General features: G+C 40.4%; 1 protein-coding gene across 2 annotated transcripts in view; it reads left to right on the top strand.

Moving 5' to 3' along the window:
* Positions 1-17881, top strand: part of vps26c (VPS26 endosomal protein sorting factor C) — a 62580-nt gene that overhangs the window by 31953 nt on the left and 12746 nt on the right. For both annotated transcript variants that reach the window (XM_059650153.1, XM_059650151.1), the window contains 3 exons: positions 3-83; positions 2333-2407; positions 15725-15875. In XM_059650153.1, the coding sequence (XP_059506136.1) occupies positions 3-83; positions 2333-2407; positions 15725-15875 (307 nt within the window). The remainder of the gene's footprint in view (positions 1-2; positions 84-2332; positions 2408-15724; positions 15876-17881) is intronic.

Genomic DNA, 17881 nt, shown 5'->3' with positions numbered 1-17881 from the left:
AGTACACCCTCCGTTGTGATGTGCGTCGGCCATTGCTTGCCAAAGACTTGACCAAGAGTTGCGAGTTCATTGTGCATTCGTTGGTAAGTGTAGACAAGCTTTTTGAAGACAAGATTTCAAAGATAAGTTTTTTTTATTTCTGACCTTCAGTTAATCACCTGAGGGCTCATTGGAAGTCATTGTTGACTTAAATGTTGAAGCCAGCAGTTGGATATGTGAAGGACAAAGATAATTATTGTCTGTGGTATAAGTGGAAAATGGGAAGAAAGCAGTGTAACAAACCTGAGTGAGAAATTGATGCTCAAAAGTTAAAGCTAGGCCTCTACAGGGAAACAGCTGATTTTGAATGAATAATGTGCGAAAATGATATGACTGAAAATTTCAAAAGTATAAAAATTAAGCAAGAGCAGTTGAGTGTATTTGTTATGAGCCTGTTTAGATATTAAAATTGACAGACTGTGGTCTACATTGTAATAACTCGGAAAACCTGAATGGAAATATGAAGGGTCTAGTCCCGAAACATCAGCCTTCCTGCTCCTATGATGCTGTTTGGCCTGCTGTGTTCATCCAGCTCTACACCTTGTTATCTATGACTGGAAATGAATATCGTTTATTGTTGAACATCAAAATAGACCCAATACTTGGGGCATACATCGGCTAGTCCCAACTTGGGACAGACAGTTCTGCAAGTTCATCCCTGGGTCTGCCTTATTTATATTTTTTAAACATGTTAACATCACTGACACTAGCTTTAAATTTCAGATTTTTTAGATATTTTAAACAACATGTCCAGAGATGTCATGAATAATGTTACTATTCTGGAGTAGGTGGGACTTGAACCTAGGCCATCTGGCCCAGTGCCCCTGGGTCTGCTTTATATGTTTTAATTGAGCTCAAGTTTTGCCATTCTTAATAGCAGGATTTGCAACCAAGTTTGCAGAACATTACATTCATCACTAGATTACTAGCCTGGCAATAATGCCACTATGCTGTCAGCTTCTCCTGGATGAGCTTTATAGATCTTTTTAAGCAACCTGTTTAGGTTTGTTATGAAGCACTTCTAGGACAGGTGGGACTCAAACTAAGGCTTCCTGGCTCACCTCGTCTGACCAACCTTCTCATTGGATGGCATTGCATTCCTCAGGAGTAGGTGGGACTTGAACCTGGGCCACCAACTCCAGGGTAGGGACACTACCACTTTGGCACAGGAGCTCCAGTATTCACATGATTTTTCTTTCTTTTTATTTAACTTATTTCTCCATTCAACCTATTGAGGGATGTTCTGACATACCTCTAGAGCAGTTGGGACTTGAACTTGGTCTTCCTGGCTCAGATGTTGGAACATTACCACTGTGGCTCAAGACCCCCTTTATTGCGTCTGCTTATTTTTTTTTATGTACCAAAAGTGTTTATCTCTCTCAAATGTCCCACCGCCAAATCATCGTGACCTGTTTTTGCTTTTAACTATCATCTAGTAATCACCTGTGTAGCCAATTAGAAGTTCACATGCAAAGCCTATTAAGGACAATGTGAACTATTGGGTCTGCTTTAAGTATTTTATGCTGCTCAGTGATGCAGGTGGGATTTGAACCCAAGCCTCCTAGCACAGAGGTAGGGACATTACCATTGCATCATAAGAGCCCCCTAGGATCTGTTTTATAATGGGCCCAGCTGAGTTCCAAATGGGCAGGCAATTGCTTGTTATCTAGGTAATGTATAGTCAATGTGCTCCAAAGGAAGATTAATTAGTGATTGCCCATGAACATTCTTGGGGTCACCAAACGAGGAAGAATATCTTATGTGCCCAGTATGCTCAGTGTGCACTCCAGGTGTGGAGCCTTACCTGTTAGGAGAGCATGTTGAGAAGTGAACAAATAGACCACACAACAAAAGCTTCCTTAACATGCTGCCCGAAATCAGCATATGTTTGGGACCTTACGACTTCCTAGTATTTATGTAAAATTCCATCTGTATTCCCTGTTGTGAAATATTTATATTACAATAATAGGCTACAGAAACGAGGAGCAATGAAGTTTGAAGTGCAAGTCCTCGGATTCCTGAAGATGGCTGAATAATTAGATAATGTGATAAGAAATGTATAATGAATATTTGGTTTTTGTAGCTAAGTCATAGGAAAAAAAACCTCAACATTTAAAAAGCAGTTGGTAGTGCTGTAGTCTACAAGACCAAGAATCGGGTGCTGGAAAGTAGGATTGTGTTGGGTAGCTACTTGTTGACTGGTGCATATGTAATGTACTGAATTGCTTCTTTACAAACTCTGCATTTCTATGAGTCTCTTGTTTTTTAAAATGTTAATTATTTTCTTTTAAAGCCTCAAAAGGGGAGGCTAACCCCCAGCCCTGTGGATTTTAACATCACCCCTGATTCTCTACAAAACATCAAAGATGTGAGTACCACAACTGATGAAAGCTGTGCTTGGATGTGTCACTGTCTTGTTAGCAATCAAGGAAATGGGAATAATCTGTAGCTAATCTTGTACATGAATCAACAAGGGTACAGACACAGAATTTGGATCTAGAACATTTGTAGGAGAGACCACAGAGAAAATGCATTTGGTCTTAAAAAATGTTTGACTTCGGAAAAAAACAAAGGCTCATTTCTGAGATAATGGGAACTGCAGATGCTGGAGATTCCAAGATAATAAAATGTGAGGCTGGATGAACACAGCAGGCCAAGCAGCATCTCAGGAGCACAAAAGCTGACGTTTCGGGCCTAGACCCTTCATCAGAGAGGGGGATGGGGGGAGGGAACTGGAATAAATAGGGAGAGAGGGGGAGGCGGACCGAAGATGGAGAGTAAAGAAGATAGGTGGAGAAGGTGTGGGTGGGGAGGTAGGGAGGGGATAGGTCAGTCCAGGGAAGACGGACAGGTCAAGGAGGTGGGATGAGGTTAGTAGGTAGCTGGGGGTGCGGCTTGGGGTGGGAGGAAGGGATGGGTGAGAGGAAGAACCGGTTAGGGAGGCAGAGACAGGTTGGACTGGTTTTGGGATGCAGTGGGCACCCACTGCATCCCAAAACCAGTCCAACCTGTCTCTGCCTCCCTAACCGGTTCTTCCTCTCACCCATCCCTTCCTCCCACCCCAAGCCGCACCCCCAGCTACCTACTAACCTCATCCCACCTGCTTGACCTGTCCGTCTTCCCTGGACTGACCTATCCCCTCCCTACCTCCCCACCCACACCTTCTCCACCTATCTTCTTTACTCTCCATCTTCGGTCCGCCTCCCCCTCTCTCCCTATTTATTCCAGTTCCCTCCCCCCATCCCCCTCTCTGATGAAGGGTCTAGGCCCGAAACGTCAGCTTTTGTGCTCCTGAGATGCTGCTTGGCCTGCTGTGTTCATCCAGCCTCACATTTTATTATCAAAGGCTCATTTCTGTTGACTTTATTGAGATGGGATCTAGTGTCTAGTGACAAGATCATTCTCTCAGCTTGGCATTTAATCACCTCAAATGATTGAAGGATGTTCTCTGCTGTGTCAGATTCCTGTCATGACTAGAAGATGATCTTTTTGAAGGTAATTTGACATCTTCATGAACTGGCGGGTGTCGAAAAACCTGTTTTCTTTCCTGGACAAGCCGCAGTTCTTGTGTATCACCTCGAGGATAGAGATTTTGTATTTATTATGATGTGTAGACCGCAGAATGAATGTTTGCTTTGATTTCCCAGGTGGTTCAAAGCTGTCAGAATGAAAATTAACAGATACTCCTGTGTTGACTTCACAGGCCTGTTCTGTGGTGTCATAACACTGAGTAATCTCAAAATACGAATGTTGGTGGAAATAATTTCATCTGAGTTAGATGGTGATACGTTGGATTCAAACCTGGAAAGAAGTCAATGCTGTCTTTGTACAGTAACTTTCAGAGTCTTGCAGTCAGGGTCATAAACAGCTGATTTGATCCTGCAACACTTTCAGTAGAGGTTATAGCCCACAGTGGAACAAAAATGTTCATTTATCTTGCAATACCTGATATGAATTCTTGTAACAATCAACATGTGACATTTTTGGACCAATTTCTATTTACAGTCATTTTGGTTCAGATTCCGTTATCTGCTTAACTTAGTTTGCCTCCCTTGCTTCTGAGTCAAATGGGCAAGGAATCTAATTCCAATCCATGACCGGAGCGCACATTCTTCAGTGCAGTATATGGGCCATGTCATTTTGATTGACAGAATAGGATGCTATTTAAATGTAGCTCTTTAATTTCATGTCTTAGTTTTCCTTTCCAGTTTGTAGTATTAGAAAATCGTATGGTGTTTTCTATCATCCAAGCACACTCGATCCCATCTGTAATATTCATTTAGATCGCTGGCAAATGTGGCCATTACTCAAAATGCTTCCAACCAGGTTCTCCTGTGTAAAACAACAGGGCTGCTTTGTTGGGTTGGTGAACTGAGTCACTGTGCATTTGATTTTTGTTATTTGAGTATGTTGTTTTAGACTCACCCAAAGGTCAATCCATGTAAGGCAGCCATGAAATATTCTTTCCACAGTATAAATGTTCCAAGGTGTCCCAAGTCAAGGAACGTGCTGTTTGTGTTGCAATGACCCAAGACTAAACTAGTGACTGAGTATTAGGTTCCAAGTGACTGTATCCCATGATCATCTGCGAGGCGAAAACCCATAAAACATAAGAGCAGAAGTTAACCATTCAGCCCACCGAGTCTGCAATGTGATTCTGTGCAATCATGGTTCATCTGATAATTCTCCTTCCACTTTCCTGCTCTTTCCCCCATAATCCTTGATTCCCTTAGTGATTAAAAATATGTCTGTCTCAGTATTGAGCATACTTAATGAACTAGCGTCTACAGCCCTTTGTGGCAGAGAATTCCACAGGTTCTTTAACCTCTGAGAGCCAAAATTCCTTCTCATCTCTCTTTAAATGGGTGGCCCTTTCCTCTGAGAGTCTCCCATAAATGGAAAAATCCTCTCAGCATCTACCCTGCCATTATCACCTAAAAATCTTATATTTTAGTACGGCCATCATTCTTTCGTTTAAAGTTCCAATGAGTGCAGGCCCAACCTATTCAACTTCTTCTCCATAAAAAACCCCACCAAACCTGGGATCAGCATTGTGAAACTTCTTTGGACTGTCTCTAATACCAATACGTCTTTTTTGGATAAGGGGACTAAAACTGTTCACAGTATTCCAGCTGTATTCTGACCAGAGTGCTGCCTCTTCAAGATTTCCCTATTTTTATGCATCATTCCCTTTGAAATAATGGCCAGAGATCGATTTGTCTTCCTTATTACCTGACGAATGTAGATGCTAGCTTTTTGTGATTCATGTGTGAGAAGTCCCAAGAAATTACTGCAGCTTTTAGTATTCCTTCCCCATTTATATGCATCTGTCTTCTATTCTTCTGGCCAAAAAGCATAACTTCACATTTTCCTACATTATATGCCATCAAAACTTCCTGGTCATTTTATTTGTTTTGTAACTGCTTCTTTGACATTTCTCAATCAGAGTTCAATGGAGGCTGTATTGACCAATGCAGAAATATTATGATTGATTCAGTGTAGGCAGATTTTATGCATCTTTGGCATATATGGACCCCTTGAAAGATGATGTCATGGGTCAGTCCCTATAAAGAAGCTGTGCCCCTGCTGAGTTTTTGCCCCTGATTATTTTTTTTTTGTGCGGACGTTCTTGAAAGAAACATGACGACAGCAACTACTTGATAGCGTATTCATTCTTTATATGTCATCTATGTGGCCACGGTGACTGAAGGGGCTTAAATAATTAATTTTATTTTAGTAAAGGAAGATTTGTGTTTATATACACATTTCACAACTGCAGAATATTCCAAAAGCATTTTGCAACCAATCAAGGTAATAAAATGTGAGGCTGGATGAACACAGCAGGCCCAGCAGCATCTCCTGAGATGCTGCTGGGCCTGCTGTGTTCATCCAGCCTCACATTTTATTATCTTGGATTCTCCAGCATCTGCAGTTCCCATTATCTCTGTTGCAACCAATCAAGTATGTTTGAAGTATAATCCTGTTGTTATGCAGGAAACATGGCATTAATTTGTGCACAAGCTGCCACATGCAGCAAAGTGTTTTCAGCCAGATAATCTATTTGTTAAGATGTTGTCTAAAGATCAAATATTTGTCAGAGATAACTCCCAATTAATGAAATTGAATCTTTTGTGCCCACCTGGGTGAGGCTATGGATTTTAATGTTATGGCCAAAAAAGGGAATACCTCCAACAAAACAAAACTCCCTTTGTATTGCATTAGCGAGTCAGCTGAAATTATTCCTGCCCAAGAGTTGTGTTTTAACTCCTAATCTTCAAATTTAGAGGTATTGTTCCACAGCCGAATGAGCTGCATTGGTTTAGGTTCTGGCAGGTTATGCAACATACGAGTACGTCACATTATTTGTATGCAATATTGTGATCTTGTCAAATATATTATGTATTGTCTGCATATATGCTCGACGTTGTTTACCTTAATCCCCATAGTGTTTAGTTGTAGCGCAATATGTGGATTGTGTAATGCACAGGATGTCTAATTTCGGTTTAGTAGCTGTTTTTGCCTGACTTATCATTTCTTGTCCACAGGCCAAATCTGGTGCACTCACCATCTGTGCAGTATGAATCTTGTTGATAAGCTGACGAAAGTGAAATGGAATAATTATTTGAAAGTTGCTGCACTGTGTTTGCTATGAGTTCTTACCTTTTACTTGCACTGAATGCAAATATTGTTTGTTCACCAAAAGGTTGTGTGTAATGTGCAGTAACGGTAAACTTGATCTGGTTCCATGTTTGTTCGGAGCTGTGATTGTCAGTGGGTAACACCCCGCCCGCCCCCGCAAATACTGCAGAGGAAGTACTAATTTAGTTACTCTGTCCTGAGTACTCACTCCACTAAGTAGTAATAACAAGAAAGCAGTGTGTGCAGACATGCTTGGCTTTGATTGAAATGTATGTGCAGCGAAAAACACCAGGAACTAAGGAAGCTGGAAAACAGAAACACAGAAATTCTTCTGAAGAAGGGTCACTGGACCCAAAATGTTCATTTCACTTTCTGTCCATTGATGCTTCCAGATCTAGAGTCACAGAGCCATACAGATTTATAGCATGGAAACAGACCCTTTGGCCCAACTCATCCATGCTGACCAGATATCCTAAATTAATCTCTAGTCCCATTTGCCAGCATTTGGCCCATACCCCTTGAAACCCTTCCTATTCATATACTAATCCAGATGCCTTTTAAATGTAATTGTACCAGCCTCCATCACTTTCTCTGGCAGCTCATTCTGTACTTGCGCTACCTTCTGTGTGGAAAAAGTTGCCCCTTAGGTCCCTTTTAAAATCTTTCCTCGTCACCATAAACCTATGCAGTCTAATTTTGCACTCCTTCACCCTCGAGTAAAAACCTTGTCTATTTACCCTATCCCTGCCGCTAATGATTTTATGAACCTCTCTAAGCCGCCCATCAGTTCTGATGCTCCAGGGAAAATAGCCCCGGTCTGTTCAGCCTCTACCTTTAGCTCCAGCCCTGGCAATACCCTTGTAAATCTTTTCCAAATCCTTTCAAGTTTCATAACATCTTTCCTTAGGCAAGGAGACCAGAATTGCGCACAGCACTCCAAAAGTGGCCCATCCAATGTCCTGTACAGCTCCTATATTCAATGCACTGACCAATAAAGGCAAGCATTCTGAACACCGCCTTCACTATCCTATCTATCTGTAACTCCACTTGCAAGGAACTGTGAATCTGCAGTCCGAGGTCTGCCTGTTCTGTAACACTCCATGATCCTATCATTAAGTGGATAAGTCCTGCCCCCTCTTTTTGCCTTTCCAAAATGCAGCACCTCACATTTAATCTAAATTAAACTCCATTTACAACTTCTCGGCTCACTGCCCCATCTGATCAAGATCCCGTTGTACTCTGAGGCAACCTTCTTCACTGTCTACTACACCTCCAATTTTGGTGTCGTCTGTAAACTTACTAACCATACCGTACATTCACATTCAAATCATTGATGTAATTAACACAAAGCAGAGAACCCAGCACAGATTCTTCTGACACATTGGTCACAGACCTCCAGTTTGAAAAGCAACCCTCTGCCACCATTCTGTCTTCTACCTTTGAGCCAGTTCTGTACTGTTGATATTTTTTCCAACAATTTTTGTTTCTGTATGTACAGTAATCTTTTATTTATCTCTGATTTGGATTTGAAAATGATTTCTATTTTAAAAAATAAACCTTCCTGTCAAAATCAGTTTTTGGTATTGCTGGACTTTTTTTCCGTGCAATTTTCTAACCAGTTGTCAGGTAACTGGCCATGAAGGATACAGTCAGATTTGACTTGAATTTTTTTTCACAAACAGAGCACAGTTTATTCAGATTTTGCTAGTTCTCATTGAGTTGATTGGCATACAGACAAGTGCAAATCTTGCTGTGTGTCTTTCAGCTCACATCTGATCAGCATGAGCTAGAATCACTACTTTAGTGCAAATGTAACATTGGCTGAGCATTTTCCAATGTGATAGCGAGAGAAGCTCCTTGCCCCTCTTCAACAATGAGGTAAACGGGACTTCTGTTTAACAGCTCATCACATTCTGACATCTCTGGCAAGTAGTCACTTATTCATACTAAAATGGAGCATCAGCTGAGCTTGGAATAGATTTTGCATCAGAAACCTTTTGATCCAGATATGAGAATGTGAACAACTAAGCCAAGTGAACAAATAGCTCGTAGACTAAAGATTGCAATCGATGTACTTTGTACTTTGTGATTTATACTGATTTTTACTTTTATTGTCTGTTCCCAAGATTTTATGTAAAAAGCTAGGTTGTGATGATGAGAGCTCACCAGCTAGAGCATATGGTTGGTTTGGACTTCATCCCAGATATCCAGATTTATGTTCATAGTGTTACAGTGAAAGTCTGGAGTTAAAAATATTTAAAAATCATTACCTTTCAAAGAACTTTTCTTGGAGTAAAATGACTTTATTTCTTCAGCTTTATTTCTTCTAGATGATGAATTGCATTCTGTTTGCTTAGACTGATACTTAGCCACTCCATGCTGGTGAGACATGAGCATTGGTGGCTGGGTCAAAATTTATTTCCTATCCCAAGTTACCCTTGAGGTGGTGGTGAGCTGTTGTCTTGCACTGCTGCAGTCCATTTGGTGCTCCCCCCCCCCCCCCCCCCCCAACCCCCGACCCCACAGTTCTGTTAGACAGACTGAGCATCCAAGATAACAAAGTGTGAAGCTGGATGAACACAGCAGGCCAAGCAGCATTTTAGGAGCACAAAAGCTGACATTTCAGGCCTAGACCCTTCATCAGAGAGCTGTGCTGTTAAGATGCTGTTGGGCCTGCTGTGTTCGTCCAGCTCCACACTTTGTTATCTTGGATTCTCCAGCATCTGCAGTTCCCATCATCTCTGAACACTGGAGGAGCAGTCAGGATGTTGAGTGGTTTGAAGTGGATCTTCCAGGCAGTGGTGTTTAGGTATCTAACCCACAGCAGGAGGACTGCAGTGGTTCAAGAAAGCAGCTCACCGCCACCTAGGGATGGGTGAGAAATGCTAGCAGGCCAGCGACACTTATATCCCATAAATGAAGAGGGGAAAAAAAGTCAACCACCTTCTTGAATTGCTGCAGTCTGTGAGGTATAGGTACATTGTTCTTCCAGATGGCAATGATTGTGTTAGGAAGTTATTGTCTAGCATCCTTAGTGAATTTCTGCAGTGCGTCTTCTAGATAATACACAAATAAACCTCTGTGTGGAAATGATCATCGAAAGCCAGGTAGAAATCATACGAAGGATCCTTTTTCTAGATTTGCAGTGAAAAGAACAGTAGTCAACAGCAATCTAAGCAAAACAATGGCTTTAAATAAAAGTAAAATCAGGGGATGAATTGTTAAAAGTGGGCAAGTGATGGCTTGCAAAATTGAACAAGTCTGAGTCTGTATCTTCATAGTTTTGCCTTTGTACTGAATGAGGAATTATCTAGAATGTCTGGAAAAGCCCAGGGTCACTGGACTCAGTGTGTTTTTCTCCCAAAGAATACGGTTGATTAGATTGTGGGAAAGTGTCTCTTAATGAGTACTTTGCTTCTGTTGACATAAAATAGGACAAACAATTCTGTGATGGGCAAATTATTGGGGAAAAATCCGAAGGAGAATATAAATTGTCATTTAGAAAATAATCTGTGGGGGAGGTATGAATTCATTTAGAAAGGCGCTGATTTAATCAAGTGCTCTCAGGATGGATTTGTGAAAGGAAGTTATGTCTAACTAATTTTATGAAGCTCTTTGAGGCAGTAACAAGGAAGGTCGATGAGTGTAGCATTTTTTAACTTGTATTTCGTAGGATGTAGGCAACACCAACATTTATTACTCATCCTTTAATAGTCAATGGAATTCCCTACTTAACAGCATTGTGGGTTAACCCACAGCAGGAGGACTACAGCAGTTCAAGAAAGCAACTCACCGCCACCTAGGGATGGGTGAGAAATGCTAGCAGGCCAGCGACTCATATCCCACAAATGAATAGAGGAAAAAAAAAGTCAACCACCTTCTTGAATTGCTGCAGTCGGTGAAGTATAGGTACATGACGAAGAGTTCAAAGATTTGACCCAACAACAGTGAGGGAATGGTGATTATAATTCCAAGTCAAGATTGTGTGACCTAAAGGGGAACTTGTAACTAGTGTTGATGTCTTGACATCTTCTGCCCTTGACCTTCCAGTTGTTTGTGGGTGGTGAACATGCTATTGCAGGGCACCTTGTGAATGGTACACATTATACTCCTTCAAACAGTGAGAACATGCACGGATTTTAACAAGGCCTCTGGACAAGATCTGATAGGTAGACTGTTAGAAAAGTAAGAACTTATGGGATCCCAGGCCAAGAGACCAGTTTGTATCAAGATTATCTTATTAGCTAGAAGAAAAAGGTAGCCCTTATTTATTGCAACGACTTGGACTGTAACGGTAGAGGAATTTTACTATAGCTATTTAGGACTTTAGTGTGACCACATCTCAATAGTGTGCCCAGTTTTGGGCTCTTTTTTTCAAAATAATGGGGTAGTGGTAATATCCTGGATTGATAAAGTAGAGGCCCAGGTTCAGATCTTGAGATATTGATGCAAAACCTACCAGAGCAGCTAGCCAAATGTAAGTTCAGTTATAATTAATTAATCTGGAGTTGAAAGCTAGTTTCAGTAATAGTAACCATGAAACGATTGATTTTTCATAAACAGCCATCTAGTTTAATGGTGTCTTTCAGGAAAGCAAACTGCCATGTTTACTTGCTCTGTTGTATATGTGATTCCAGACACACACCATTTTAATTCCCCTCTGATATGGCAAGCAAGCTAGTAAGTTAAAGATCAACAACAGATGGGCAATAAATGCTAGCCTTGCCAGAAACACCCATATCCTATGAAAGAAGTTTTAAAATCAAAATACTGTACATGCCAAAGGTCTGAAATAAAAACTGTGATGGAGAAGGAATGGCAACACCTATGGAGAGAGCAATTCAGGTAATGTTTTGAGTCATTTTGTACTTAGCATCTCTGGAGAGAGAATTAATAAGACCTATTGAACTTCTCTAACACTTTGCAATTATATCTTTTCTAAATGAAAACATATAATTGCATTAAAATAATTTCTGAGAAGATTCATTGACTCGTTATATACCTAGTGGATTTTTAGAAGAATGAGGTGATCTTACCTCACGTGCAAGGTCCTGAGACAACTTTGTGGGGTGGGTACCAGTATGATGTTTCCTCTTGTAAAATAAGTTAAATAAGGATCTGCTGTTTAAGAATAAAGGGCCTTCCCTTTTCAGGTGGAATTGAGAACTGTTCGTCAGGATTATTAGTCTGTGTAATTCTGCTCCCCAAAAGTATGAAGGTATGGTCATTGAATTTATTCAGACCACAGTTAGATCAGTCACAATATTGTTGAATGATGGAGCAGACAGGTTGTGTATTCTTGCTTCCAAGTCCTATGTTCCTAGACCCAACGTATCTTTGACTAGAAGGCTGGTTTCCAAAGGAGTTCCACAAACTTCAGTGCTAAGTCCCTTTATTTTGTGGTACATATTCAGAATTTCATCTTAATACATGATTCACTTTACAAGAGATGCACTTTTTGTTGCCAAATCTGATGTCTGGTCATGTGTCCATTGTTCATTACTGCTCAATTTTTCTATAGTAGCTTGAATGACAGTATGCCTTGGTGAACTATTTCAGAGGGTTGTTAAAAATCGGCCATTAACATTACGGGTCTCAACTTCTATCAGGCTGGCAAAAGGTTAGAAACTTGCCCTACTAAAGCACACTTATGAACCAGATGACTCTTCATAATAAATTTAGCTTCCATACTCACTGTTTGTTTTTATTATTTCAGACAAATTATTTAAAATTGAGATCTGATGATGTTTGTTTTGAAATTACTATCTTTATTTTAACAGTACTTACTTAGATCCTAATCCCGTGCTACTTCACCCTTCCGATGTGAAAATACCACCAGCTGTCGTGTTGGGTTAGCGGTATATCTTTGGACCATTAGTCTGACCCACTGGTTTACAAGTCCAGCAACATTGCCACTGCTACCACCTGGCGTTGTCATACACTCAGTTCAAACATGCTCCATTATAGTTAGCAGCTGAAATCACGCAAAGTTCTCCCAAGAAAAAGTCCATGTGGTAAAATGCGGAATCATTTCATAGAGAAGGAAGTTATTTTGTCTGTTGATGAATGTTTGAATGATATTCTTCCTGTCTTTTTGCATTAAATTGCATAAATTAAAATAAGTATTAAATACATTAATTTACTTGACTGTTAAATTTGCTTAGCTAAAGCTAAAACTTCTTAAAAAATGTTTTCCACAGTTTCCTTCCCACCTTCAATAATTTCACAGCCAAAAGCTTCCTATACTTATTGCATAGAGGTCTAAGAGTATTTAGGTAGAAGAATGAAATGCCGGTCCTGTTGTGCATCTTTCAGTTGAAAGTATGTTGATATTGGTTATGTGCCTGTAACCCCAAAATGTTGCAGTCCCCAGTAGATGCAAAATAGACAATCTTAAATTATCCTTTGGGAAATGAAATGTGTTCAGAATTTTTTGTAAGTGTATGCATAACATCAGAACATCTTGTCAGTATTCCCTGATTTTAAACATAAAGTTGCTACATGAGTGAACTTTGAATGGTTATCAGCACCTGTGTAATTATATTACAGTAGGAGACATGCCTCTTGGTGAGGTCAAGGTAAATCAGCAACAAGATGTAAATTAAAGAAAAATTATTAATAACAGGAAGTAACTAAGAAAGCACAGCACCAGCACAAATGGTACTCCTCAGATCTTAATGCTGTTTAAGCCATTGTTGCAAGGCGGAGGATATTTTGGAGGGTCTTTGCAGGGATTGTGATTGTATGACGTGCTTCATTGTAGTTGAACATGTTTTAGCATTGACAACAAAAGCTGCATTGTACTGATAGTTATCTTTTCAATGGGCACAGTGTATAGCTGGGAGAACTTGTCTGTACAATACAGTCTGAAGTTTGTTTCTTAACTACAGCTTGTGTGAGGAAGTGATATCATGATCTGTAGAAACCAAGGATGGTCACTAGCTTCTCTTCCCACTCTCTGCCATCACTGGTCTGTGATATCAAGGGTGAACCAACTCAACCTTGCTTTTTAAAATTTCTCCTCCAAATGTTTGTTTTTTTTCTCCTTCAATTTCTCATCCTATTCTTCTGACATTTTGGGATTGTAATTCCACAGGCACTGACCATTCTCTGATGCAGCATCTAAGAGACTATTGTTTGTTTGTGAATCAAAATAGTATTGTTGATGTACTATTCAAACATGAAGGACGTCCTAGCCGGTGCTCAGTCCTTTCAATGCCCAGTGTGGATTTTTAGATAGGGACAGGCACGTGAAAACTTTTTATTTTCATTTTCCTATCATGTCTCCAACTAACTATGCAGAGGTGGTGACTTGAACCTGGCATCTTCCTGTTTTACATAACACTCGAATATGTTGGATTTTGTTCATTAATTGAGTCATTGGACAGCTGTTTTCTTTACACATTTGACAAGTTACGTTAGGCATTAATTCAGTAATGCGGCTGCACCCATTTGAAATAGATTTAAAGCAAGAAAAATTCTCTTTGCAGGTGTCTAATGCCACTTGTCATCTTTGCTAGGACCGTCAGTGTAAGACTGACAAATCAAAATTGTTGAACAGTCAAGAATGGACCAATTGGGTTTGAGCAAATATGATGGTTGCTCATTCAGACTGTTTGCAAAACATTTCTAACTTTAATTGAAAGGCAATTAGAAAGTGACATATATGCCAAGGATTTTGTATACAAATGGTTCTTTCCTTATTAATATCTAAGTAAAGAGCATTTGAATAAAAAATCAAAAATCTTAGCCTGAAATGATGCCTCTTTCCCTACCCGCATTGCTGTAAGTAGTAGAATACATATGTAACTACTCAGAGGCATGTGCTGGAATTGACTCTTCTGAATATACCTAAATGGTTTAGATGGAAGATTATAACTTCTGAATTTGTCCTTGCCAAATTAAGGGGTGATACCTTACCTGACTGCAGGAAAATATAGGTTAGGAGAATTGATAATTATAATTATAATTTGATACCTACAAGTCTGAGCTGTTCTTGGTGGGAGAGGGTGCAGTTTGCAGGAAAAGAGACTGAAAATGTAACTTAAATGGTGGAAATTGCAAGATGGAAGAGCAAAGAGATTTAGAAGGTGAACAAATTTTTTAAAAAAAATTGCCTGCAAAATGAGTTTTTTGCTTACACAGCTTTGAACATGAAAAGCAACAGTTGTGATGAGGTGTGACGCATTCTTTTCCAGGATTGATGTTGGGACCCTGAAAAATTGCAATATAGATTAATAGGATGATGCTGTGTTAAAACAATATAGTTATGATGAGAGATATGGCAGAGAAAGCATTCCATTTTTAAAAAAATCGTTCACAGGATGTGGTCATCATTGGCTATGCCAGCATTTATTGTCCATCCTAAACTACCTAGCGGACAGCCGTTAAGAATCATCCACGTTGCTTATGGGTCTGGAGTCAAGTAGGCCAGACCAGGTAAGGATGGCAGCTTCCTTCCCTAAAGGCTATTAGTGGATCAGATGGGTTTTTCTGATAGCCTACAATGGATTCATGGTCGTCATTAGAACCTTAATTCCAGATATTTATTGTTCACATCTCATAGAACATCTAAGCTACAAAAGAAATTAACTGGTTAAATAGAAAATTATTTTTGCCAGCCAGCAAGCCAATCATCTTGGACAAAGTATAGGATCATACTTACTATTGTCAAAAACTGCACAAATGACAATTAAGCCAAGTCAAATACAAATTTCAGTGATTGGAATTTCAAAAAATTGAGGAAAGAGCAAGGAAGTGGGGTGAGATATGTAGCTCTAGTGTGGAGTTAATAGTGAAATTGATGTGCTGTGCCCCAGCCACTTCTTTGTATGTTAGTCTAAGCCCTGGCATATTTGGCTCAGGCTGCTGTTTCCCAGCTCCGGTGTGGATGTCAGTTGTAATGTCTTCTCTACCGTTTTAGGTGATTATATGCTCATTCACTTGGAAAGTGAGCCCTCATAGTTTTGCTGGCCACGTGGCTGTCAGTTTTTGTCTATTTTATGTCTAATACCTTCTTGTCACACTTTTAAAATGTGTTTTCCAGAGGACTACGCTACCTCGATTTGCAATCCGTGGCCGCCTCGATTCCACAAACTGTGTCATCACACAGCCGCTCACGGGAGAATTAGTGGTAGAAAACTCGGATGTACCCATCAAAAGCATTGAACTTCAGCTAGTCCGTGTGGAGACCTGTGGTAAGTGTTATGTTTCAGTAATAGCTAAGTAATTGCGTTTTTCAGTGTGGACAGTTGGAGGCAGAAATCAGATTTGGCCATAACACAACAGTAGATATTCTTAATAGGGAAGATTCTTCATGATGCTGTTTTTTTTTAAAGCTAGTTTTATTGGACATGTTTTGTATGAAACACATTTAAAAATCTGTTTTCATGCTGGAAGGTTAGTTTTCAGACGTTTCGTCACCATTCTAGGTAACGTCATCAGTGAGCCTCCGACGAAGCGCTGGTGTTAAGTCCCGCTTTCTATTTATCTGGTTAGGTTTCCTTGGGTTGGTGATGTCATTTCCTGTTCTTTTTCTCAGGGGATGGTAGATTGGCTCTACAGGAAAACAACACGTATGGACCAAATACTGAACTACAGGAGCAACCATCCCAACACCCACAAACGAAGCTGCATTAGAACATTATTCCAACGAGCCACCACACACTGCAGCACAGAGGAACTATGAAGAGCAGAGGAAAATCACTTGTACAGCGTATTCAAAAAGAATGGGTACTCAATGAACACAGTCCGCCAATTCCTCAGCAATAAACCCAAACAAACAGACAAAACGGGCTCAGAAACCATAACCACTCTCCCCTACATCAAAGACATTTCCGAAATGACTGCCAGACTACTCGGACCTCTTGGCATCAGGGTAGCCCATAAACCCACCAACACACTAAAACATTAGCTAATGAACTTAAAAGACCCTATACAGACAACAAATAAAACGAACGTCATCTACAAAATACCTTGCAAGAACTGTGACAAACACTACATTGGACGAACTGGCAGGAAGCTGGCCACCAGGATACATGAACATCAACTAGCCACAAAACGACATGACCCACTATCACTCGTATCCTTACATTCAGATGAGGAAGGACACCACTTTGATTGGGACAACACCTCCATCCTAGGACAAGCCAAACAGAGACATGCACGAGAATTCCTAGAAGCATAGCATTCCAACCGGAATCCCATCAACAAACACATTGATTTGGAGCCAATCTACCATCCCCTGAGAAAAAGAACAGGAAATGACATCACCAACCCAAGGAAACCTAACCAGATAAATAGAAAGTGGGACATAACACCAGTGCTTCGTCGGAGGCTCACTGATGATGTTACCTAGAATGGTGACGAAACGTCTGAAAATGAACCTTCCAGCTCAGCGAGCAAACTCACATCCAGAAACTCAACCTGAGCTACAAATCTTCTCAAAACTCGCTATGTGTTTTCATGGTATGCGAGCATTGTTGGCAAGGCCAGTAGTTGTTGCCTGTGCCTAGTTGCCTTTGAGAAGTTGTTGATGAGCTGCTTTCTTTCACCACTGGAGTTGACGTAATGTATGTGCATCTACAGGTGCTGTTCGGAAGGGATTAAGATTTGACCCTGTGCCAGTGAAGGAACAGTTGTAGTTACGTAGTTCCTGTGTTTGAGTCGAGATGTTTTGTGGCTTAGAAGGAAACTTGCAGGTGGTGCTATGCCAGTGTACCTTCTGTTCTTGGTGGTAGGGATTGTGAATTTGAAAGGGGCTGTTTAAAAAGGCTTGGACAGTTGCTGAACGCATCTTGTTGATGGTACATCTGCCATTGCGTGCTGATGGTCGAAATATTAAGTTAAATGGCCTGCTTTGTCCTGAATCTTGCCAAACTCAGTGATGTTGGAGCTGTACCCAATCTGGGAACTGGAAAGTGTTCTAACACCATCCTGACTAGTGCCTTTTAGATGTGGAGATACTTTAGGCATCAGGAGGTGAGTTACTTGCTGCAGAATTCCTATGCTCTGACTTGCTGTTGCTACCACAGTACTTAGACATTAAGTTTCTGGTCAATGTTGATGTTTTGGGTCAGGACCCTTCTTCAGAAATGTGTTACTGCTTATTTTTAAGCTGTGACGCCTGTTTTTAAATTCTCCTACAAGAGGAATCATCTTTCTCACGTCAGCCCTGTCAAACCTGCTCAGGATCTTGCTCCTT

This window comes from Stegostoma tigrinum, chromosome 12 (assembly GCF_030684315.1).
Source record: "Stegostoma tigrinum isolate sSteTig4 chromosome 12, sSteTig4.hap1, whole genome shotgun sequence".
In the NCBI taxonomy this organism is placed as follows: domain Eukaryota; kingdom Metazoa; phylum Chordata; class Chondrichthyes; order Orectolobiformes; family Stegostomatidae; genus Stegostoma; species Stegostoma tigrinum.
This window is presented reverse-complemented; position numbering and strand designations above follow the sequence as displayed.